Source organism: Belonocnema kinseyi, chromosome 1 (genome assembly GCF_010883055.1).
Source record: "Belonocnema kinseyi isolate 2016_QV_RU_SX_M_011 chromosome 1, B_treatae_v1, whole genome shotgun sequence".
Taxonomy (NCBI): Eukaryota; Metazoa; Arthropoda; class Insecta; order Hymenoptera; family Cynipidae; genus Belonocnema; species Belonocnema kinseyi.
The window spans coordinates 112,516,561-112,542,846 of record NC_046657.1 but is presented as its reverse complement, the minus strand read 5'-3'; the positions used below and the strand labels follow the sequence as shown (position 1 = coordinate 112,542,846).

General features: G+C 25.0%; 1 protein-coding gene and 1 pseudogene across 4 annotated transcripts in view; one reads left to right on the top strand and one right to left on the bottom strand.

Moving 5' to 3' along the window:
* Positions 1-1,510, top strand: part of LOC117179659 — a 3,393-nt pseudogene extending 1,883 nt beyond the window's left edge.
* LOC117179112 (zinc transporter foi) overlaps positions 1,411-26,286 on the bottom strand; it is a 39,689-nt gene continuing 14,813 nt past the window's right edge. For all 4 annotated transcript variants that reach the window (XM_033371099.1, XM_033371897.1, XM_033372665.1 and 1 more), the window contains 7 exons: positions 25,753-25,922; positions 21,402-21,599; positions 21,186-21,315; positions 15,151-15,408; positions 13,673-13,849; positions 9,927-10,114; positions 1,411-3,947 (listed from right to left, as the gene is read on the bottom strand). In XM_033371099.1, coding sequence (XP_033226990.1) covers positions 3,798-3,947; positions 9,927-10,114; positions 13,673-13,849; positions 15,151-15,408; positions 21,186-21,315; positions 21,402-21,599; positions 25,753-25,922 — 1,271 coding nt within the window. In that variant the 3' untranslated portion in view covers positions 1,411-3,797. The remainder of the gene's footprint in view (positions 3,948-9,926; positions 10,115-13,672; positions 13,850-15,150; positions 15,409-21,185; positions 21,316-21,401; positions 21,600-25,752; positions 25,923-26,286) is intronic.

Genomic DNA, 26,286 nt, shown 5'->3' with positions numbered 1-26,286 from the left:
GGTTAGAATGTGTGAATGAGACCCTACTTAGAAGAGACATAAGAAGTCACAGAAACACGAGAGCCTGCATGAAAAAATGCATGGACATAAAAGAAGCTAGAAGAGTATGCCAGGACAGGAAAGTATGGCGGCAAATAATTAATTCGTTGCGGAACGAAAGTGTTATTTACTTAAATAGCACGAGAATTCTGGATCAATCTGAAAAATCTCTATCCCTTCCACACACTACTCCTTTCCTCTACCGAGTGAGTCACGCCTACCCCGAAAGGGAAATGGCTTAATGGTGTAATAATAATGTCTCACATGTTCTAATCACTGGAGTATGTTAAATATAAGTTTCTACCAGCAATCGATGAGCTTAAAATGCTTTTTTCTTTTGATGAAATAAGAAAAGCAACGAATGCCGCAAATGCGATTTACTTGGAACGAAACTTGACATATTCACTGCGGTAAACAACTATGATGCTATTATTTTGGCAGAATGGAATTGTGTATTTTTGAAGGTTATTGCCCACAGCAAAATTTGACATAGATGCCAAATCATAGATATGTAGGCATATCTCTAGCGACATCTATAAGTAAAACCGGCCAACTTCAACTAACACCCCTGGTAAATAGTATATATAAAGTTCAGTTCAATTTAAATAAATATATACAATATATTAAATAATATTAAATCCAATTTCTCATTTATCAGTCTTCTCATTGACTTTGCAACTTAAGTTGTAGTCTTACATATTTGAATTATTATTGTATTTATATTGGATATAAGTGATATATTTTTTATTAATTCTTCTGATCATGTATATGTTTTAAATATTTTTGTCATTGAGGTCTTAAATATTATTAATTTTTTCATTAGCTACATTCATAATTTTAACAATAAATATTTTTTTTTAACTAGAACAAATAATAAAATCAATAATGTCAGCAAAATAAATCATAGAAATATGAAGTTCGAACTGCTTTCTAAATGTATCTCAAAATTAAATTTTATTCATATTAAACTATATATTTTCATGAGTTTTTCTGTTTTTAAATAATTAGTAATAGTTACTCTTATTTTTTCATATATATATATTTTTTTTTTGTTGATTATTTGAAAACAGCATGAAGTTTTTTCTTATTTTTGCTTTTTCTTGATGCAATTCAATGAAAAAGACAGACCTACTTTTTGTGGCGCCATCTGTTGGATAAGTTTGACCGACATTTCCCCTCTGGATCGTAAAAAAAACTACTGCTACTTACACATATATGGTAGAAACAGAAGGCTGGCTTTTGCCATTTCACAAATGCTTAACAGAAACGATGGTTATTTTCAAGGTTATGTTTAAATGTGGCTGTAGGATTTTGGCGGGAAATTCAAACTTGAGCATTTTTTTTGGTTTAAATACAAATAAATCTAAAATCTTTACTCTATTCCTCTCTCCTTTATTTCTTATTATCTCCAGTGGCAGTCTGCGGTCTTAACGAAATAAGTACTGGTTACAACACACAATCCTCACTATAATTAAGTAATCGTTTATAAACACTCGACGCTTATCGGAATACTGCTGATGAAGCTAATCTACATTCATTATCAAATATAACATATATATGTCGTACATTTATTAGCACCCAGTAAAAATACAATTCTTTCTCACCCAACTCAAAATCCAAATTTCTCTAAATCATTCTGTTTAGTTTTATTTCCGTTTTACATAATTTCCTAGGAAATTATCAGAGAAATGTATATTTTCCAATTGCTTAATTATCATCATCCGTAAAAACTTTTACAGAAGTTTTTTTTAATGAATAATGTAGTTAATAACAAAATGTAAAATTCCCGGATTCATTTGGATTATGTGAAAGATATTAAGTTTATCAAACCCTTCGTTTGGATACAAAATTCCACCTTCCAACATTTTCACTCAAAATCAAAAATACACCACTCGAAATACTGTTTTTTTTTTTTTGCTATCGCAAGGAAAAATACAACTCAAGAGAAAAAGAACCTTAATTCTAAAAGTGGTTAGATAAATTTCTAATTGTATAAATCTATTGGTGCGTTTTCAATGCATTTGGATAAACTGACATTAAAATAGAGGCGTTTTAAAATAAATTTAAGTAAGAAAAACTTTATGCAAATTAAGTGTATAAGTATTTCGGGTAAACTAATAATGAAGTAAGTAACTTTCCTTAAGTAAAGATCTTTAAATTTGAACATTTTTTCCAGAAATTGCGCAACTTTCCGAAGAATTAACCACGAGCAATTTTAATGCACACCTGGATTCAAGAATTCAAAGAATCAACAAAATTCCAATTTAATTAAGCGGAATTGAAATGATTTCATAAGACACCAAATTTGTAATAATTTAAAAAATTGAAAAAAATAAGAATACTCGAATAAAATAGTGGTTAATCCCTCACAAATTTTCTTTCTTAATTGTAAAAAATCATTTTTCCCAATTTTACTTTCAAGTAAATAAGAATTACTACCTAGAGTTGCACCAGAATTACAAACCAATCTAGTTTAAATCGCTTACATTAACTATGGAACAGACGTCCTTATTATTTTTTTTTATGAATCGTGAGCTTACGAACTAACGTATAAAAGAAGTTGTGTATAATTAGGAAATTCTTCAAAGGCTCGAAAAAGTTCATTAAATGCATTCTAGAATAGAAAATTTTCAGGAAAAACATTTTTTTTCAATTTGCCAATGAAAAATATGTACAATAATCCAATTAATTCCTAGGAGAATGATAATGGAAGGAATTTAAAGATTCAAAAGTAAAAAATGCAACAATTATCGAGGAATGAATTCAAGAAATGAAACCCTGGTAATTATTTTCTATTTCTAACAAGCCACCCTCTAAATATGTACACTAATTGTAAAGTAATCTTGAAATTAGGCCGCAAAAAAATTTTTTTTGAGCCTTCTCACTGATTTCTGAATTAAAAACAAAACTTCTCAAATCTTAGAGAGCTAAACATTTTAACTTTCTTCAATCGAATCGGCTGACTTCTAACGCAGAAAAGACTTTAGAAAATGATTGATGAATCGTGAAACCAGTCTTTTCTCTTTCAACGAAGGCTTTCGAATTGGAAAACTTAAAAAACGCATAAAATCTAAAATATGAAAATAGAAGCAAAACTAGAATTTATCTACCAATCGTTCGATTTCATAAAATCCAGAAATTCACTCGGAAATCGAAGAGTGAGGTCATTTTAAACTGTAAATTTCAATGTAAGAAATTAAGGTCGCAAAACTTTTAAGTTATAATATCACTACTGCTCTCGAGCTTTTTTAAAACTCACCGCACAGATTCTCAATTTCTGATCTTAGCAATTCAAAAATTCGGCAAAAATTCAAGTGGCGAAATAAAATTCTATACTTAAATCCGTACTTTCTTAAATTTGTAGACTCTTAGATTCTAAAGACGCTTTAGTACTTAGACTATTTACATCGATAAGTTAAATTCCGCCTGCAATGACGTATTTCCTACGCGGAAATTGTACTTGAAGTTCATAAGTCTTGTGCTTTGAAGTTTGAAAAATCCAAAGCCTTGAAACTTGAAATATAACTCGACAAGTGTAAAGCTGAGAGAGAAAAATTCGGATTTTGTTTCTTCGTTTCTTTTTTGTTTGTTTCTTTTGGTAGGGGGGAAGGAGGGGAGTTTAAGTTTTTCTTATAAAGACAGTTACTTTCATGGTCGAAGCTTTGAAGTTTTGGTCACAGTAAAAATTCCTAGTCGGCAGGAGTCTCTACGATTAAATATTGTTATTTCAGTCACTTGACTGAGAGTTGCGAAAAAGTTTATGTCTCGCTAAATATATTTCTCAGGTCGTGTTCATATAAAGCGATGACGAGCATTATTCCAAGTCCGCTTAGCAAACCGAGGGCTTGGAGAATGCACTGCCAATGAGAACCTCCCTCTTCTGAGTGACTCGAAGACAATTCCGGAATCTGCAATTTAAGAAAACAAAACAAACAAAAACCATGTCTTTATGAATAAAAGGCCAAAACCAAAGATGAAGTCTTTTTCTCCATCCCAGCCCTCTGGATAGAGTTCTCAAATTCCCGAGAATTTAATTTCAAATTATATAACCGAGAATATGAGAGAATTTAGGAGAATTGAAAAGAATTTAAGAGAATTTAAGAATTTGTGATTTTTAAAAATATTTTTATTGTTCAGGTTATATCAGCGGTTGAATATAAATGATTTTCTAGCTCAGACGTATTCAGGAATTTAAAATATGCAAAGCAGTAGCTCATTTAATTCTTTCTCATTACTTAATAAACACGACGAAGTAGAATAAGAAGATCCCATTCCCGGAAAACTTAGAAGCGTGACATTTTCAAAAATCTCGGATTTTTCTTTGGCTAATTTTTCATTTCAAATAATTATTATTTAAATACCAGCATTTTAATGTTATGATATTTTTACTATTGAATACTTTATAGGCGGAATAAAACAGTGTTTCATATTGAAATTAAAACTTTTCAAATCTATTAATTTATTTCAAAAACAAAAAGTCTTTTCTACTTTAAAAGACAACTCTTTAACAAAATACTGGAATTTTCAACAAAATAATTGATTTTTTAACATAATAGTTGAATATTCAACCTAAAAAGACAAATTGTCAACGAAAAAGTGGCATAGTTTATATTTTAATCAAAAAAGAATTAAATTCATACACCGAAAGAAAAAAAATTTTAACCAAAAAGACGAATTTCCAACAAATAAAGATTTTTCACTCAAAAAATATATAAAAGTTTACCTAAATTGTTGAGCCTTTAAACCAGAAGACAAATTTTCTCTACAAAAATCCAATTTTCAAACAAAAAATATGACTGTTGAACAAAAAATTATTTTCCACGAAACTGATGCATTTTTACGTAAAAAAAGGAAATTTCAAACTAAAAAATAATTTGCTAACAAAAAAACGCGAATTTTTAACTAAAAAATATCAATCTTAAAAATTTGAAAAGTTCCATTTTCTGGTAAAAAATGAATTCTAAACAACAACAAAAGAACTATTTTCCACTAAACAGTTAAGTTTTCAACCAAACATAACTGTTAAGCAACGAGACAACTTTTTAACTTAAAATATAAATCTTTAAATAAAAAGGTGATATCTTAACAAAGCGATTCAACCAAATGTTTTAAACAAATTAGTTGAATTATGAAGCAAAGAACCATTTTTAACCAAAAAGTTGCATTTTCATAACAAAAATAACATTTCTTCTATAACAGATGAAGATTTTGATCAAAAAGATAAATTTTCAAAAAAAAAATAGTTAAATTTTCTGTTGAAAAAGATTTTAATCGAGTTTTCACGATCAAACAATGAATTTTTTAACAAGAAATAATTTTCTTCTACAAAAAAAATTGAATTTGCAATCCAAAAAGACGAATTTTTAACAAAAAAAGGATGACCTTAACAAAATTGTTGAATTCTCTAGCAAATGGCTGCATTTTTATCAAAAAATATGAAATTTGTCTTAAAGCAGAACAATTATTTATTTTTAAAAATGTTGCATTTTTGTAACTAATAAAATACATTTTTACGAAAAAAATTGACTTTTAAAATCCAAAAAGATGAATTTTTTCAACCAAAGAGAATGAATCTTTAACAAAATTGTTGAATTCTTTAGCAAATAGTTGCATTTTTATCAAAAAAGGTTAGATTTATCTGAAAAGCGGAAGAATTTTTTATTACAAAAAAGTTGAGTTTTTATCCAAAAAAGATTCCAGTTAACTCAGTGACATTAAAAATTGAATTTTTGTAACTAAAAAAAATAAGTTCTTATGAAAAAATTGATTTTTTCAATCCAAAAAGACAAATTGTTTCTACCAAAAAAGATGAATTTTTACAAAATAATTAAATTTTCTCCCAAAAAGTTGCATTTTTATCCTAAGATGATCGATTTTGTAATAAAACACCCATTTTTTTTATAAGTGGAACTTTCATCCAGAAAATATTTCAGTTCATTTTTCAACAACAAAATATAAATTTTAAACAAAAACTAAATTTTCTACTAAATAATTAAGTTTTCAAGAAAATAGTACAATAGCTTAATTTCTAGCCAAACAGTTGTATTTTTATAAAAAAAGGATTTAATTTATGCTAAAACAGGTAAACTTTAAAATAAAAAAGACAAACTTAAAAAATCTGTTTGCATTTTCTCAAGAATCTTACCAAATGACAATTCTAAAACCTCAAAAACAAGAAAAAATATTAACCTAACAAAGAAATAATTATTCTTAATTTTTATTTTATATTCAAAATTATTTATCCCCTAAAATGATAATTTGAATGAAAATGTTAATCTTTCTTGGCTGAAAAACTGTTTTTGTTTTCGTTTGTTAAAAATTGAACTATTTTCTTGTAAATTCGTCTTTCTGGTTCGGAAAATTATCTGTTTTAGTTGAAAATTCTACTACTTTGTTTCAAATTCGTATTTTCTTGTCAAAAATTAATATTTTTTCTGAAAAAATTCATCTGTTTTGTTAAAGAATCATATTTTTGTGTAAAAATAGTATAACAATTTAAAGTTTGAAAACTGTTTCAAAAAGTTAAAAAAAACATACATTTTTGAATATATGGAAATACAAATTTTAAAGCTTCTTAAGAATTCCGTAAAGTTTCACGATAATAAAAAGTATTTCTTAAAATTCTTGGAATCAGTGAAACTGATTTTTTATTTAAAAATTATTTTTAAGAGAATATTTTTAAAAATTTCCAAAATTGTCAAAACAGAATCTGGAAAATATGAAGGTATTTTTTTTCAGAATTTTAAGGACATTTTTGGAAAAATTCAAATAATTTTACAAATATATTGAGAAGGTTATAATGTTTTGGAAATTATTAAAACATCATTTAAAATTTTTAGAAAAATGTACAAAAATTGAAATCAAGATGTCAATTTTTCAAAATTCGAAGCTTTTTACGAGGTTTGAAAGGCTTCGAAAAAATAAAAGCTTTTCTTGAGATTTCTGATAACATTTTTCATCATTTTAACAAATTAATTTTTAAAGAAAATTAGAGAAGGTTTTAAAACCTTTTTAATTATTGCTAGAAATGTCATGAAAATTTTAGAAATAACTCGAGTCAGTATAAACTATATTTATTTTGAAAACTTCTAAAAGTCCTTCATATATTTACAAAAGTGATATTTTTATAACCTTAAAATCAAATAAAAGGGGAACTTACAAAAGAAATGTTTATTTTCTAATCAAAATCATTTAATCTGTTACGGTTGAGAATTCCACTATTTTGTCAAAAATTCGTTTTTGTTTCGGTTAAAAATTCAACTATATGAAATTTAATCCTTTTCGGTTGAGGATTGAACTACTTTATTAAAATTTCATTGTTTATTATTGTTTTTTAATTAAAAATTCATCGTTTTATTTTTTTAAATTATTTCTGGTTGAAAATGTCACAATTTTGTTAAAAATTCGCCTTTTTGCAACAAAATTCATCTAGTTCGTTAAAAAGACATATTTTCGTGTTAAAAAATTGAAATATTTTATTTAGGAATTTTAAAAAGATTAAAATTTTTTTAAAACCTGGAAACATTTTAAAAAAGAAGTTAGAAAAACTTATATTGTTGAATATTTATATAAGCAAATTTTGACGTTTCTAAAAGATTTTGAGTGATTTTAAGAAAATAAAAAAATCCTGGGAAAGTTTCAACTGTCTTTTATTTTTAAAAACAAATTTTAAACGAATATTTAAAAAGGCTTTAAAACATTTCAAAAGATTTTCAAAATTGTCCAAGCACAATCTAGAAGAATTACATTGCCTTTGAACTTAAATTTTTTAAGATTTTCAACAAATTTTCGAAACGTTTCTTAAAACGTTTCTTAAGATTCCTGGGAAAATTTGTAATGCCCTTCCATTTCGAAAGATTGATTCTTAATGAAAATATAAAAAGGTTTAAAAACATTTCAGAAAACTTCTACAAATGGCGAAACAAATCTGAAAGATTTAAGGATAATTTTGTGAAATAAAAAAAAAAATACAAAATTTCCCGACGAATATAAAATCTAGAAAAATCTTCTTGCATTTTCTCAAAAACCTTTAAAAAATGATATTTCTAAAACCTAAAGAGAAATAAAGAGATTAACAAAAAAAAAGAAAGAAATATTCCTAATTTGTATTTTACATTCAAAATTATTTAACCCCTCAAATTATAATTTAGATGGAAATTTTATTCTTGGCTGAAAAACTTTGTTTTGTTAAAAAAATAAGTCTTCAAATGAAATAGATATGAATTTTCAACAGAAAAGATGACCTTTAAAAAATGAAGTTTAACTTGCAAACAATTAATTTTATTTTTACACAAAAAGATGAATTTTTAACTAAAATGATGAATATTTAACTGGAAAACTTAAATTTTCAAAGAAAAAGATGAACTTTCCACAAAAAATAAAAGTCAAATTTTCAATTAAAAAAAAAATAATTTTCAACCAAATTGGTAAAATTTGTAACCAAGGAAATGAACTTTCAAAAAATGAGTTTAAAATTCAGTCAAGAAGTTTTATTTTTAAACCAAAAGATGAATTTTTTGACCGAAATTATGAATATTTCACTGGAATACGTAATTTTCGGTTAAAAATGCAACGGTTTGAAAACTAATTTTTTTTCGAGGATTCAACTACATTGTTAATAATTAATGTTTTTTTTTCATTAAATTCATTTTTTTGGTTGACACTATCACTATTTCGCTGAAAATTCCTCCTTTTGGTAAACAATTCTTCTATTTCGTTAAAAACTAATAATTTTTTATTAAAAAACTATTTTCCTGAACAAATTTTTTTTGCATGAATTCAGCTGTCTTTTTTTATTTATTTCAAATTAAAATCTTTTTGGCTGAAATATCATTTATGCTATCTAAATAATATTTTAAATTAAATTTAAGAGACATTTAGAAGTTTTAAAAAGATTAAAAGTTATTTAAAAGGTTAAGATCATTATAAAAAGCGTTAAAAAATATAATTTATGAATATATGTAAATAAAAATGTTGAAGTTTCTTAAAGATTTTGAACGGTTTCACGATAATAAAAAATATTTCTTAAAATTCATGGGAAAATTTGAGCTAATTTTTTATTTAAAAAAATTAATTTTAAGAGAATATTGACAAATATTTCAAAAGATGTCAAAAGTTTTCCAAAATTGTTATAAAAGAATCTGGAAGACTAAAAGAAAATTTTTAACAAAATGTAAATTTTTGAAAATGTTGAGAAAAAAATCCAAGTTTTTTAAAAAGTTTGAAGGGCTTCAAGAAAATAAAAAACTTAAGAATCCTGGCAAATTTTTCCATTACTTCTTAATTTGTAAAATTAATTTCCAAAGAAAATTTAAAAAGGTATTAAAACATTTCAAAATATGTCTGCAATTTTTGAAAATTTCTATTTTTTTAAATGAATCTAATGCTTCCCAAAATTTGTCAAAATCCTAAAAAATCAGAATATTATACTTTATCGACACATCTAAAATCTTTGAATTTTTTAATTTTCCCAAGAATCTCAGAAAAATTAAATATTTATATAACTTTTAAAACAAATGAACAAATAAACTTGAAAAACCTAAAAATATAATTTTGGTTAAATTCGTTTTCACACAGGAAAAAGCCTATTTTTTATTTAAAATAAATGTTAAAAATGTAATATTTACATTAATTCTGAAGTTAAATAACAATTTTCGTCAAATATCAAAAATTTTCTGCTTGTATGTCTTTTCTATTGTTTAAAATAATAGATACTATGAAATAAAAAAATTTTCTTTTCAAATTAATTTTATATTTTAATTTTAAAAGTGCATAAAACACAAAATAACAGAGCGCATCTATGTTTGCTAGTAATAAAAAAAATGTTTAATTAAAAATGTTGAGGCGCGAGTTTGTAGATTATTTATTTAAAAATTGAAATAACTCACCATATCGACGAGGGCGATATAAATAAACATTCCAGCTGCTGCAGCAAAGACCCAACTGCTTGCGGAAGGCGTGGCGCCCAAAAGGACTCCGAAAACCATTCCAAAGAGGCAGAGAACAGATGACAGCAAATTATAAAAAACTGCTTGCTTCGCACTCATTCCTGCCTTTAAAAGTACTGCGAAATCACCTGTAAAATCAATCTTCCTTAAAATAAGAAACAAAACTCTCTAGCATTTCCCGGGTTTCAAATATTTTTATTTAAAATTTATATTTAAATTCTTCAAGGCTAAAAATCTTACAATTTGAAGTGTCAAAAAAAGATTTCTTAAATTAGCGAATATAACGCGGAACGATTTTAAATTAAAAGCCTTTAAAATTTTTTAATTAAACATTCAAAACTGAACAATTTCTAACTGACACATTTTCGTATTTTAGAATTTCGCAGATTTTCAAGGCGGCATACATGAAATAGCTACATTTTCAGTACAAACAAATTTATTTTCATCAAGAAAAAAAAAACTAATTTTCAATCAAATTTATTCAATTTTTAACAAACAAACAAAAATTAAACTAAAAATGTGCATCTTTAATAAAAAAATTAATCAAATAGTTTAATTTTCAACCGAGAAAATGAATTTTTGCCAAAATAGAGAGAAATATTTAACAAAATATATGAATTTTAAACTATAAAAAATCATTTTTTAACACAATACATGAATTTTCAACTAGATATTTTAATTTTTAATAAATATTTTTACCCTAATAGTTGAATTTTCAATCAAAAATGTGAATTAGCCACCAAGAAATTTGATATTTTATCACAAAGGAGAAAGTTTCAACAAAATACAGAAATTTTCAACCAAATAAACAAATTAAAAAAAAAATGTTAACAAAAAAGTTCAATTTGGAAAAAAGAAGATTTTTCAACAAAAAGGCTGAACCAAAATAAATAAATCTTCAACTAAGAAGTTGCATTTTTAACCAAAAAGATATGAAATTTCTACCAAAAAGTGAATTTTCTACCAAAAAAAATGTTCAGACAAGAATGAAAAATAATGTTAAGCAAAATGTTGAATTTTCAACAAAAAAGATTAATGTTTATCAAAAAATTTTATAGTTGATATTTCCACTACAAAACTTGAATAAAAAATTAAAACAGTTAGATTTGACCAAACAGTATATATTTTCCACATGACTAGATTTTGACAAAAAAAAAGTTGATTTTCTACCAAAAAAAGACGAATTTTCAACAAAAAAACATAATTATTTAACCAAAATGTTGAATTTTTAACCACAAAGGTTGAATTTTTAACCACAAAAGTTGAACTTAAACACAAGAACATGAAATAACAAAAAAAAAAGTTAATTTACAATTAATCAGTTGATTTTTTTAACAAAATATTTGAATTTGTAGTTTTAAAAACCTTGCTTACAACCAAATGAAATTTTTAATTTAATTTTTTAACCGAAAAAAACGAAATCTCAACTAAAACTATGAATCTTCAACGAAAAAAAATGAAATTAAAAAAAATTCGTTCAACTTTCAACCAAGGAGAGGAATTTTTAATGAGTAATTTATTTGGTTCAAAATTCTACTTGTTTGTTACAAAGTCTACTATTTAGTTAATAATTTAACTATTTTATTGAAAATTAAACTCGTTTGTTGAAAATTAAGTCTTTTTATGTGAAATCTATTATTGTATTTTTGTTAAATAAATAATCTCTTTTACTTAAAAAACATACTTTTGTGTAAATTCAACTATTTTTTTAAAAAAGTCATCATTTTTGGGCAAAAATTTATACTTTTATACAAAATTCATATTTTTTTGTTGAAAATTTATCTTTTGGTTGAAAAATCTTTTTTTTTTTAGTTGTTGAAAATTCACCTTTTATATTTGAAAGTTAATCATTTTTATTGAAAAGTCTACGATTATATTTTTGGTGTTTATTTTCTACATTCTACAAATTGCTTAAAAGTTTATTTATTTTATTGAAAATTGAACTAGGTTCTTAAAAAGTCACCTTTTTTTGTATAAAATTAACCTCTTGGTTCAAAAAATCTATTTCGATTGAAAGTTAGTTCTTTTTATCGAAAACAAAAACAAACAAAAAATTATTATATTGCTTTTTCAGAATTAATCTGAATTCAACTATTTTGTTAAAAAGTCATATTTTTTGTTCGAATATTGATACTTTTCGGATTGAAAATTCTCTTTTACTTTAAAATTCGTCTTTTTGGGTGGAAAATTAAACTATTTGCAAAAAAAAGTTCACCTTTTGGCTAAAAATTCATCTCTTGGTTAAAAATTCTACTATTTGGTTGAAAATTTAACTGTTTTGTTTAAAAGTTTTATTTTTATTTGAAAAAAATTATATCTTTATTTTATAATTAATCTAAATTTAAGTATTTTCTTAAAAAGTAATATTTTTTTATCAAAATTTCAACTGATTTATTAAACGCTTGTATTTTTGAATAGAAAATCAATCCTTTTGGTGTAAAAATCCTCATTTGTTAGAAAAGTCATATTTTTTTAGTTGAAAATTCGTCTTCCTTGCTTCAAAATTAAACTGGCTTGTAAAATATTCATCTATTTAAATTAAACATTTAAGATTATATTTGAAAATACAACTCTTCCTGGTTGAAATTTAATCTTTTTTCTTTGAAAATTCGATCATTTGGTTCAAGATTTGTCGATTAGGAAAGTGTAATAAAAACTGTATTTGGTGTGCAAGTTGTAATTTTAAATAAAATTGTACTTTTTCAACTGAAAAAGGGTGATAAAATATAAGAAACCCCAAAATAGGAGAAAAAGGTGACAAATTCCTAAAATATGTGACAAAAGGTGACAAAAGGTGACAAAAGGTGAATAGGTGACACTCTGTGATGACTGCGATTAGTGAAAATCTTGCAAATTTAATCAATGAATTATATAAAAAGAAAAGATTTTTCCATTTTCCTTTGCATGAGGTTTGTTCAAAGAGGTTTTTGAAAAGTTTTTTAAGCTAACTTCAATGAAAATGTAGTAATTCGAGTTTATTTAAATTTAATTGTAGTAATCCAAATTCTAGTTAATTCAAATTTAAATTAATTTTGCAGCGTCTTAAAGAGCAACACGAGACAAAATTTCAATTTTCTCTTCTATTTAATTTCAACTTCATTCTTTCGCGAACACGATTATTTTCCATTATAATCCTTATTACAGAAAACTTTCAATTTTTACCTTTTTTATAATTATGAAAGATGAATGATTTTATGTATTATAAGCGTTTCTAATTTGCAACGCTTTCAATTTGATATTTTTTCACTCTTAAATGCGATTAAATTAAAATGCTGATTTTAAAACACTTTCAATTTTACATTATTATTTTTTTGATCGATTTCCAATTACAATATATCAACAATTAAGGCCTTCATTAGTGATTATACTTGAAAACGGTACGATCAAAATATGAATTTCTTTATTTTTTGTTAATCAATTTCGAATTATTTTTCTTGAACAAGTTGAAGAAAGTCCAAAATGTAAGTAATAAATAATAGGTGAGTTTATAGCATTTTAAATTAATTTTGGTAAATAGAGGCCATTAAAACTATTTTCTTTTAGCCAATTATCAAAGTTTGAAAATATTTTCAAATCGAAAGTGAAGAATAGTGGCATTCTTTTTTCAAAATCTTAAAGTATTATATTTTAAAATTTTCAAACTCAAGTGGCTAGCCTGAATTAGTAAAATTAAAACAAAGACTTGCCTAATTCGTGAGGTAATTCGTGACAGAAAACCGCAATTGCCGTGGAAAATCCTCCAGCAATACTTGCAGAAAAAGCAGCGCCAATGGCCATTCCATCCGTAAAATTATGGAGACCATCGCCCATCACAACCATCCAAGCCACACTTGACATCGACTCCGGCGCGGAATGCACGTGACCTGTTAAAAAAAATCGGAATCCAATTCAATTTTGCAAATTTATTTTTAATAATGTTTTTTTTTTCAGTACTTGCAAATTTATGAAATAACTGTATTTTCATGTGACAAAGCATATTACAAGATATTCCTGAACCTATATTCGCCATCGAATAATTAAATAATTACCTAAAAATCTCTTAAATTTGTGTATAAATTCAATGAGTTTAAATAATAATTGAAATATATTCTTTTAAGTGAAATTAATGTGAATACTATATTAAATTTAATTTAAAACTAGATGGATTTTTAACCAAAAAGACCATTCTTCAACCAAATAGTTGAATTTTAAACTAAAAAAGAACCATTTTCAATTTTAAATAATATCCATTTAAAATCAAAAGTGGAATAGTTAAATTTTCAACAAAAATTAATGTTTGAACAGAAAATTTGTTCTTTTTCAACATTTATTTGGATCAAAAAGATGAATTTTTAACAAAAGATTTTTACTTTCAACCAAGCATTTAAATTTTCAAAGAAAAAAGATGCATTCTCAACTAAAAATCTAGTGGTTGATAGAGCAAAAAAATACTTTATTTTTAAATAAAAAACAGTTGAGTAGAAACAAAGACAAATTTTGTAACCAGCCCAACATTTTTAACTAACAAATATTTTTCAGTCAATGGCGAAAAAAGGTAAGTAAACTGTTGTTTTTTCAACTTAACTGATAAATCTTTAACTGAAATAGTTGAATTTTAAACAAAAAGATCAACTTCCATGAATTTTCAACTAAAAAAGATAATTTTCAAACGAAAAATTGAATAGTTAAATTTTCAACCGAATAAGATGAAATATTGACAAGATAGATAATTAATTTTTAAACAAAAAAATTTAATAAAATAGCTTGAACTGGAATAGTTGAATTTTCAACTGGAAAAGATTCATTTTTAACTAAACTGCTGTATTTTTAAATGGAATAATTGCATTTACAAAAAAAAGAATTTGCAATCAAGGAGATTAATTCTCAACGAAAAATCTAGTATTTTATTATTCAACCAAAAGAGATTTTAATTAAACATTAAAAACAGTTAAATCGAACAAAAAAATATAAGAATTTTCATCTTTTAACTACAAAAGATTTCTCAGTCAAGAGAGAAAAAAATTGCAATTTTCGGCGAAAAAGAACAACAAACATTTTATACAAAAACATGAGTTTTTAACTAATAACGATAATTTTTTTTTTAATTTTTTACAAACCTGCTTTTACAAATAAAAAAACATTCGTCTTTAAAATAAAAATATTTTCGAGCAAAAAATATTATTACCGTGAGAATGAGTGTGGCCATGATGTTTGTTTTCGTGCTCTCTGATAATCACAGTATAACTTTCAGCTTCATTCAAAACTTCAACCTCGCCGTCGACTTTCTTCAACGATTCGTCGAGTTTCCATTCTTCGTTTCCAATTTTATCGAGGTCGTTCTTGACAATTGAGGGCACTGAATTGCAATTCGAAGTCAGCGGCTTTTCCTCATCGATCACTGTTGGTCGATCGTGATGATTATTATGACGATTATGATGATTATCTAGAAAAACGGGCGAAATTCAATTACAATAAGAAAAAATTCGAATAATTTAAATGATAGAATTTATTTTATTAAGAATTTACCTTAGGTATTGTAAGTAAATTATGTAACAGCTCAAATAAATAAATAAATAAATAATAAATAACTGTCAAGCATAATAAATTAAACAATTTTCAATTTTAATTTAAAATTATTTTATTCTATTTATAAAAGATTCTAGGTTAAAAAAGTCACAAGTCAGGGCAAATGAAAAACTGGTCAGGGAAAAATTAAGTAATTTTAAATATTAAGTTTCAGGGTAACCCTGATACACTGCCGATTAAAATTTTAAGACCATCTATTTTTTAATGACAAATTAAGTTCTCTTAATTTTAATTATGTCGGAGTTACAAAAAAAATCACTTCAAAGGGTTAAATGCTGTCAAACTTTTGTATAAAATGAGCCCAGGATGAATATACTGTACAAAAATAGTACAAAAATAACTTCAAAATGAGCCAAGGAACATTTTAAAATATTAATTATTACGGAAGTTATTGAAAATTTAAGAAAAGTTTAAGACATAAACTAAAACTAAGAGAACTTAATCATTTATCAAAAAAATGTGGCCTTAAACTTTTCATATATAATAATATTCTCTTTTTATATACTCTTTTTTTGCATTTGCTTCCTCCTAAAATTTATCTTTTTAGTTATAAATTTTATTATTTGCTTGAAAATTCAACAATTTTGTTGAAAACTCATCCATTTTGGTAGAAAACTCAACTGTTTTTTTTAAACTTCGTCCTTTTGGGGCTGAAAATTCAATTATTTCGTAGAAGATTTACATTTTGTTTAAAATTCATACTTTGCCTTTGAAAAGTCAACAGGAATCTTTTTTTGTATGAAGATTCAACTATTTTTGTTGTCAAAAATTTGCGTTTTTAATTTAAAAATTCATCTCTTTTTGGTAGAAATTGTATCTTTCTTAGCCAAAAATGCTACTCTTTGATTAAAAATTCAACCTTTTTGATAAAAATTCATCCTTTTTGGTTGAAAACTCAACTGTTTTGTTAAAAATTCTTTTTTTTGGGGGGGCTGAAAACTCAACTGTTTTCCTATAAAATTGACTTTTTGTTTAAAATTTATATTTAAGTGCTGAAAAGTCAACTGAAATGTTTTTTGGATAAAAATTCAACTACATACATTTTTTTTAATTTATCTTTTTTAGTTTGAAAGTTAATCTATTTTAGTAGAAATTGCATCTTTCCTGGCCAAAAATGCTACTCTTTGGTTAAAAATTCAACCTTTTTTTATAAAAATGCATCCTGTTTGGTTAAAATTCAACTATTTTTTTGAAAATTCAACTGCTTTCTGGAAAATTCCACTTTTTCGTATAAAATTTACTTTTTTTCAAAATTCATATTTTGGTGCTTAGAAGTCAACTAAAATAATTGTGGGGTGAAAATTCAACTATTTTGTTGAAAACTTGTGTTTAATTTAAAAATTCGTCTATTTTAGTAGGAATTGCATCTTTCTTGGACAAAATAGAACTGTTTAGTTGAAAAAATCGTCTTTTTGGGATGAAAATTAAACTATTTTCATACAAAATTTATATTTTAGTTTTGAAAAGTAAACTGAAATCTTTTTTTGGATGAAAATTCAACCTTTTTTTGTTGTTCAAAATTTGTCTTTTTAATTTAGAAATGCATCTATTTTAGTAGAAATTGCATCTGTCATGGCCAAAAATGCTACTCTTTTTTTTTTAAATTCATCCATTTTTACCATATTGAAAATTCAACTGTTTTCTGGAAAATTCAACTATTTCGTAGAAAATTGACCTTTTGTTCAAAATTCATATTGCGGTGTTGAAAAGTACACTAAACTAATTTTTGGAAGAAAATTCAACCATTTTTTGTTGAAAATTTACGTTTATTTTAAAAACGCATCTAATTTTTGGTTGAAAACTCAACTGTTTCGTTAAAAATTCTTTTTTTTGTGCTGAAAATACAACTGCTTTCTTATAAAATTGACTTTTTGTTTAAAATTTATATTTAAGTGCTGAAAAGTCAACTGAAATCTTTTTTGGATAAAAATTCAACTTCATACATTTTTTTAAATTTATCTTTTTAGTTTGAAAGTTAATCTATTTTAGTAGAATTTTCACCTTTGTTTAAATAAAAATGCAACTATTTTGGTTGATAATTCAACTTATTGTTAACAATTTGTCGTTTTTGGGTTGAAAATTCTATTATTTCATAGAAAATTGACATGTTTTTAAATTCATATTTTGGTGATGAAAAATCAACTGAAATGTTTTTTTGGATGAAAATTCAAGCTCTTTTGTTGATCAAAATTTGTCTTTTTAATATAAAAATGCATCTATTTTAGTAGAAATTGCATCTGCCATGGCCAAAAATGCTACTCTTTGTTTAAAAAATCATCCTTTTTGATAAAAATTCATCCTTTTTGGTTAAAATTCAACTATTCTATTAAAAATTCAACTGCTTTCAGGAAAATCCAACGTTTTCGTATAAAATTTACATTTTGTTCAAAATTCATATTTCGGTGTTTAGGAGTCAACTAAATTAATTTTGGGATGAAAATTCAACTGTTTTGTTGAAAACTTGTCTTTAATTTGAAAACTCACCTATTTTAGTAGGGATTGCATCTTTCTTGGACAAAAATGCAACTGGTTAGTTGAAAAATCAACATTTTTGTTAAAAATTCGTCTTTTTGGGTTGGAAATAAAACTGTTTTGTTAAAAATTCATCTTTTTGGGTTGAAGATTAAACTATTTTCATACAAAATTTATATTTTAGTGTTCAAAAGTCAACTGAAATTTTTTTTTGGATGAAAATTCAACTATTTTTGTTGTTGAAAATTTGTCTTTTTAATTAAAAAATTCACGTATTTTAGGACAGATTGCATCTTTCTTAGACAAAAATGCAAATGTTTAGTTGGAAATTCAATAATTTTATTAAAAAGTCATTCTTTTTGGTTGAAAACTCAAATGTTTTGTTAAAAATTCGTCTTTTTGGGGCTGAAAATTCAACTGTTTTCCTACAAAATTTCCTTTTTGTTTAAGATTTATATTTAAGTACTGAAAAATCAACTGAAATCTTTTTTGGATAAAAATTCAACTACATTTTTTTTTTAATTTATCTTTTTAGTTTGAAAGTTAATCTATTTTAGTAGAAATTTCACCTTTATTTAAACAAAAATACAACTATTTTGGTTGATAATTCAACTGTATTGTTAACAATTTGCCGTTTTTGGGTTGAAAATTCTATTATTTCGTAAAAAATTTACATTCATTTTAAATTCATATTTTGGAGATGAAAAATCAACTGAAATCTTTTTTTAGATGAAAATTCAACTTTCGTTGAACATTTGTCTTTTTAATTTAAAAAATAAACTATTTTAGTAGAAATTGCATCTTTCTTGAACAAAAATGCTACTCTTTGGTTAAAAAATTCGACCTTTTTAATAAAAATTCATCCCTTTTGTTGAAAATTCAACTGCTTTCTGGAAAATTCAACTTTATCGTATAAAATTTACTTTTTGTTCAAAATTCATATTTTGGTGTTGAGAAGTGAACTAAAATAATTTTCGAATGAAAATTCAACTATTTTTTTTCGAAAATTTGTCTTTAATTTAAAAACTCATATTTTATTAGTAATTGCAACCTTTTGTAAACAAAGATGCAACTGTTTGGTTGAAAACTCAACAGTTTTGATGAAAAGTCTTTATTTTTTCGTCGAAAATTCAACTTTTTTGTTAAAAATTCGTCTTTTTGGGTTGAAAAGTAAACTATTTTTATACAAAATTTATATTTTAGTGTTGAAAAGTCAACTGGCATCTTTTTTTGGATGAAAATTCAACTATTTTTATTGTTCAAAATTTGTCTTTTAACTTTAAAAATTCGTCTATTTTAGTAGAAATTGCATCTTTCTTTGACAAAAATGAAACTGCTTTGGTTGCTAATTCAAGTGCATTGTTAAAAATTTGGCGTTTTGGGTTAAAAATTCAATTATTTCGTAGAGAATTTACATTTTGTTCAATATTCATATTTTAGTGTTGAAAAGTCAACTGAACTCTTTTTTTGGATGAAAATTCGAATTTTTTTGTGTTTCAAAATTTGTATTTTAATTAAAAAATGCATCTATTTTAGTAGAAATTGCATCTTCCATGGCCAAAAATGCTACTGTTTAGTTGAAAATCCAACTATTTGATTGAAAATTCAACTATTTCGTAGGAAATTTACTTTTTGTTCAAAATTCATAAAAATTCATTCTTTTTGGTTGAAAACTCAACTGTTTTCATACAAAATTGATATTTTAGTGTTGAAAAGTCAACCTTTTTTGTTATTCAAAATTGGTGTTTTTAATTTAAAAAACCATCTATTTTAGTAGAAATTGCATCTGCCATGGAGAAAAATGCTACTATTTGTTTAAAAATTTATCCTTTATTGTTGAAAATTTAACTATTTTATTGAAAATTCAAATGTTGTCTGGAAAATTTAACTATTTCGTAGGAAATTTACTTTTTCGTAGGGAATTTACATTTTGTTTAATATTCATATTTTAGTGTAGAAAAGTCAACTGAAATCTTTGTTTGGATGAAAATTCAACTATTTTTGTTGTTGAAAATTTGTCTTTAATTTAAATTTCACATATTTTAGGAGAAATTGCATCTACATCATCCTTTTTGGTTGAAAATTAAACTATTTCGTAGAAAATTTACTTTTTGTTCAGAATCCATATTTTGGTGTTGAAAAGTAAATTAAAATAATTGTTGGATAAAAATTAAACCATTTTTTTGAAAATTTATCTTTAATTTAAAAACGCATCTACGTTAGTAGGAATTGCATCTTTTTTAGACAAAAAAGCAACTGTTTAGTTGAAAATTCAAATTTTTTTTACTTATTTTTTTTTTTAAAGAATCATCTGAAATTTCATCTTTCATGGATAAAAATGTAACTGTTTTGTTAAAAATGAACCTTCATTGCTAAAGGATTCATCTATTTTATTTAAAAATTATGGTCACACCACTTGGTTAAAAAAAAAATTTTTTTTAATTGAAAATTCATATTTTTAGTTTAAAATTCATCTCTTTGGTTGAAATATTTATTTTTTAAATAAACTTTAAAAATCAATATTTAAAAAATTTTGATTCTAGACCAGTATAAAAAAAAATAAACATAATCAATATATTTGTTTAAAAGTTCAATTTTTATAGAGAGATTCGTCTTTTGTCTTCAAGGTTCAACAAATATCAACTATTACACTTTATTGTCGAGAATTAATCTTTTAAGGTTAAAATGTAGATTTGTAAATAAAGGACATTGTCCGTACACTGTCCAATAAATAGAATGAAAAATTAAATTATTTTATTAAAAATGTAATTAGTTTCTTCAAAATAAATAAATTTCAAATTTGCATTTAAAATATTCTTTTACTCCGTCCATAAAAAATCCTACGTTAAAAATATTATACAATATTAAAATGCTGGTAGTTGGATGTTAATGGTCGAGAAAAATGAAAAATTGGTCAAGGAAGCATAACTTCAAATTTAATAAACAATGGACATTTTTGTATGTATGAGAATCAGCCGTCAAGCATGAAATCTATCAAATTCCATACAATTTATATCATTGTTAAATGCACTCACTCTTTATGGAAATTTCATCGTTTGAAAAAAGTAAATAAAATCATTCATAAATCAAAAATAACAAAAAGTATAAATTGCCTTATTTATTGTCTTTGAAAGAGAATAAGAGGTTAAAATATTTGACTACCTTGAGTATCAGTCGTAATTTCTCCGTAACAATAAGGATAGGACGAGTATTTGTGTTTGCAGAGTTTTTCGCCAACGGTGTTGCTATTCGGACCTTCAGTTTCTCTCATCACTCTCACTCGTGGCGGAAGCTTTTATTATTTCAAAACAAAGGATTACATGTATATTGAACATCTGAATTAATTTGGCCAGCTATTTTTGCATATAAAAAGCATACCTTGTTGCGCCTCTGGCGATACTTTCTCCATTCAGCGAGCATAGTTAGCGACTTTTCCGTGAAGAAAAAGAGAACTAGACCCAGCATGGCGACAAGTCCCTTCCACATATTTGCATTATGATCGGCTTCGTGATCGATTATCATATGTGAGTCCTCGTGGTCGCGACCATGACTGTGACTCGCCTGCGACATCATAGCCTAAAAATAAAATACATTTAAAAAAATAAAATTACAAAAAAAAGTGATTAAAAACAATAATTGAAAGTATTTTAAGTCCTATTTTAAGAATATTGCAATTGAAATGAAATAGAGACAAGTTTCTTTAATTAAACGTTTATAAAGTGAATTCGAATAGGGTTGTTTGTTTAATAGACAACAAACAAATAAATATTAAACTTCAACCAAATAGTTGAATTTTCGTGTTAAAAAGACGTATTTTTTAGAAAGCAGTTTAATTTGTTTACCAAAAAAGATTAAAACACAACCAAACAGTTGCATTTTCAAATAAAAAAGACGAACTGCTTAAGAGGACAGTCGATGCATTTTTAAACCACAAGTTGTTATTATTATTGTCATTAACCAAAAAAGAGGCATTTTTTATACAAAAGGTTGAATTTTCTATTAGAAAAAATGGAAATGTTTAACAAAACAGTTGAATTTTTAACAAAACAATTTAAATTATCATCAAAATAGTCAAATTTATAACTATAAACAATGAACTTTCAACGAAAATAGGTGAATTTTTCTTATTCGTTATTAATTCAGAAATTCAATTTCAATTAAATCGGGTTGGAATCGGTTTTATTTTTTGCTTAATTGTAAATGGACCAAATCAGGATTTTTTTTGTTTAATTGAAAATTGACTGAAACAGCTTTTTTATATTAAAAATGGAGACATCGATTTTTCTTAAATTGAAATAGATTGGAACAAGGCTTTTCGTTTAATTAAGAAGAGTGAAAAGAACCGGATTTATTTTTTGTTTATTTCTAAATTAATTAAAACAGCCTTTTTATATTGAAAATGGATTAGGACGCGGCTTTTTGTTAAATTGCAAATAAACTGGAAACGGTTTTTTTTTATTTAATTCAAAATAGAGGTTATTTTTTGTTTAATTGAAAATGGAATAAAGCAACTTTTTTATTTGAAAACAGATAGTAACGTGGCTGTTTGTTAAGATTTAAAATCAATTGGAACAGGGTTTTTGTTTGATTGAAAATTTACTTGAGTGACTTTTTGTTAAATTTCAAATAAACTGAAATAGGGTTGTATTTTATTTAATTGAAAATTGACTGGACGAGAGTTTTTGGTTTAATTGAAAAGAAGTTAGAACAGAGTTTATTTTTTGTTTAATTGAAAAGTGATTTAAGCAGCTTTATTATATTGAAAACGGACTGTACCGCGGCTTTTTGTTACATTTAAAATAAATTGGAATAGGAGTTTTTGTGTACCTGAAAGAGGAATTTATTAGGTTTTTTGTTTAATTGAAAATTGACTGAAGTAGCTTTTTTATATTGAAAGTGGATTGGAATACGTTCTTTTCTTAAATTGAAAATAAATTGGGACAGAGTTTTTTGTTTCATTAAAAAGGAGGTGAAACTTTTTTTTTTAATTGAAAACCGACTGAAGCAGCTTTTTCATTTAATTTAAAAATGACTGAAGCAGTTTTTTTATATTTAAAATGTAGTGGGACAAGTTTTTTTTTATTAAATTGAAAATAAATTTGGGGCAGGGTTTTTTAATTAACTGAAAAGGGGTTGGAACAGGATTTTTTGAATTGAAGATTGACTGAAGAAGCTTTCTCATGTTGGAAATGGATTGGAACACGCTCTTTGATTAATCTGAAAATAAATTGGTACAGGGTATTTTCAGGGTGACCGTTTTAATCAAAGAACAAAATTCCCGGTCATTTTCCGGTTTTTTCCCCGGTTCACCCAAATATTTTTCCCGGTCAATAAAATTTTAGAAATCGAAATATAAAGCTAAACAGTAAAATTAAAATTAATTTAAAAAAAACAACAAACTAAAGCATTCAAAGTGGAACTCTTGAATTTTTAACTTTTAAAATTGAAGTTTAAACGTTTTTAAATTCAAAATTTTTCTATTAAATTGTTCAATAATTTACACGTAAAAACTGGAAGTTATCAGCACTTTTCAACTGAATAATTTTAAATTTAATGAATTTAAACTGCAAAATTCAGAATTTTTAAAATTCATAAATTATAGAGTTCAAAGATTTAGATTAAGTTCCAAAAATATAAATCCAGGTTAACATTTTCAATATTCTAAATTAAAGAATCAATCAATTTACTTTAAAAATTATCCAAATTATATTATTCAGTTATTTTAGGCCATTATATATTTTAAAACTTAAATTTTTTCAACTTAAAAGTCCTTAAATTAGAATTTAAATTATTTTCATTTTGAATAGTTTAAGCATCCTGGAAAAACTTTAAAATTGTATTTCAAAATCTTGAGAAATCTAGAAGTAGTTTAAATTTTTTCATATTTAGCTTTATTTTTAAAATTTTTCAAAACTTCTCATTAACTTTAAAAATTAATTGAATTTGTCCTACATTTTTAGAGAATCCTGCGAATTTAAAAAATGTCCCTAAAATTTGGATTTCTAAATAACAATTGAACACTTATTACTTTTAGAAACAATTAGAGTAATTTTAAGAGATATTTAGACGTTTCAAAAAGATTAAAAATTAATTTAGAGCTTGAAATGATTTCAAATAATTTTAATGAAGTGTGTTTATCGAAAAATTTTGGTTATTCGTAACGAAATTTCGGTGCAAATACTCACAACCTAATTTAAAACAAAATGTAAATTTTGCATTTTACAAAAAAATTAGAGGCTTTTTAAGCATTGTGAAAGGCCCCAAACGACTAAAAACATTTTCTTAAAATTTCTAGGAAAATTGAAAATGATTCTTCATTTTGAAAAATTATTTCAACAGAATATTCAAAAAGAATTCAAGAGAATTCCAATATTATTAAAAACGACCCGGGAAGAATTTAAGAAATTAAAATTTTTTGTAAATATTTTATAAAAATTGTAGGAAAAATTTTGTTCAGTTTAAAATATGTTTGGAAGTTGTGAAAACTTTTTTCACAAACTTGGTTTAAATTACTTTATATAATTTTAAGTTTTAAATTAATTTTGAATCTTTGAAAAACTTCTGAATATCTCTTAATATTACTCAAATTTTTGTATAAATAAATGTTAAAAGCTTTTCGAAATTTTAATAATTCAAAGCTTTCTATGTCAGCCAATTAAGTTTCAAATTATTTACTTTTAAACATTTAGCTTCAATTTAGTCTTCTGAAATTACAAGTCAAATATTTTAGACTGAAATAGTATTTTTAATTTAATAAAAGCCTTTAATTACGAATTAATTACGAATCTGGAAATTCTTTATCTCTCAATGGATTTAGAATCGTTTTATCAAATCCATTATGGTTTAGTTTTTAAAACATATAGTTCAGATCTATTTTAAAAATTATTCATTTATATTTACAGTCGATAAAATAAAACTGTTTTTTATCAAAAATTTTCAGCTTCAAACATTTTTAATTTTTAATTGTTTAAGTTTTCAAGACTGGACGTTATTCTTTAAATTAAAAATATAAGCTTAAAAATAAAAATCTAAAATAGAAATTTTTTCAGGTAAAAGATTTTCGAATTACGTATTATAAACTGAATTATATCATAATTGAAAACGATATCAATTCAACTAATTATTTTAAAAACTGTCGACATCGAACTTGGGACATATTTTTGTTGTTGTAAATTTGTAAAATTCCCGGTTAAGAAATAAATTCAGTGTCATTTCCCGATTTTTCCCGGTCTCAGAAAATTCCCGGTTTCCCGGTCCAACTGTTTTTTATTTAATTGAAAAGGGGTTGAATCAGGTTTTATTATTTAATAAAAAATATGGACTAAAACAATGTTTTTTGATTAATTTAAAATTGATTGAAGCAGCCTTTTTTTATTTTGAAAATGGATTGGGACCAGTTCTTTGTTTATTAAACAGAAAATAGATTCAGAGAGGGGTTTTCCATTAAATAAAAAAATGATTGGAACAGCGTTTTTCGTATAATTGAAAATTGACTGAACCAGCTTTTTCATATTCAAAATCGATTGGAACACATTCTTTTAGTAAACTGAAAATAAATTGGAACAGCGTTTTTTGTTTAATTGGAAATCGATTCTAAGAGGGTGTATCTTTTGTTTAATTGCAAGTCGACTAGAAGATGGTTCTTTATTTAATTTAAAAAGAGATTGAAACAGAAAATACAGTCGACTTTTTTAAAATAAACTTTAATAAATTACCCAAAAAAACTTACATGCGGAAGTAAATGGATGAGGGCATCTCCACATAATGTTCCGACGGCAAGAGCGACCAAAAATTGCAGAAGCTGATGGTAATAACTTTTTCCCATTACAGGAATTACAGCAACTCCCAAAAGACCACATAGGCTAATTATCAAAATACTGATAGTAGAATACAGCCATACTGGAAAGAGAAAAATTAGAATCAGGAATTTCATAAATTTCAACTAGCTCTCTAAATTGAATAAATCTGAATTAAAAAGTTAAACAAATTAAAAGAGACTAATTTTGGGTTGATTGCCAAGGGGCTGGAACAAGGGTAATAGAATTTTACATGAAAATACAAAAATAAGTTATTTCATTTGGTAGGGGACGTCAAAGTTTTTCTTTTACATGAAATGAATTTAAATATTATTACACGATTTCTAACGTGATTTTAAAAAACGATAACAGAAACAAAGATTTGGGAAGTCCAAAGTGGGTTTATGCCAGGAAGGTCATGTACGGATCAAATATTTAGCTTACGACAAATAACAGAAAAAAGTTTG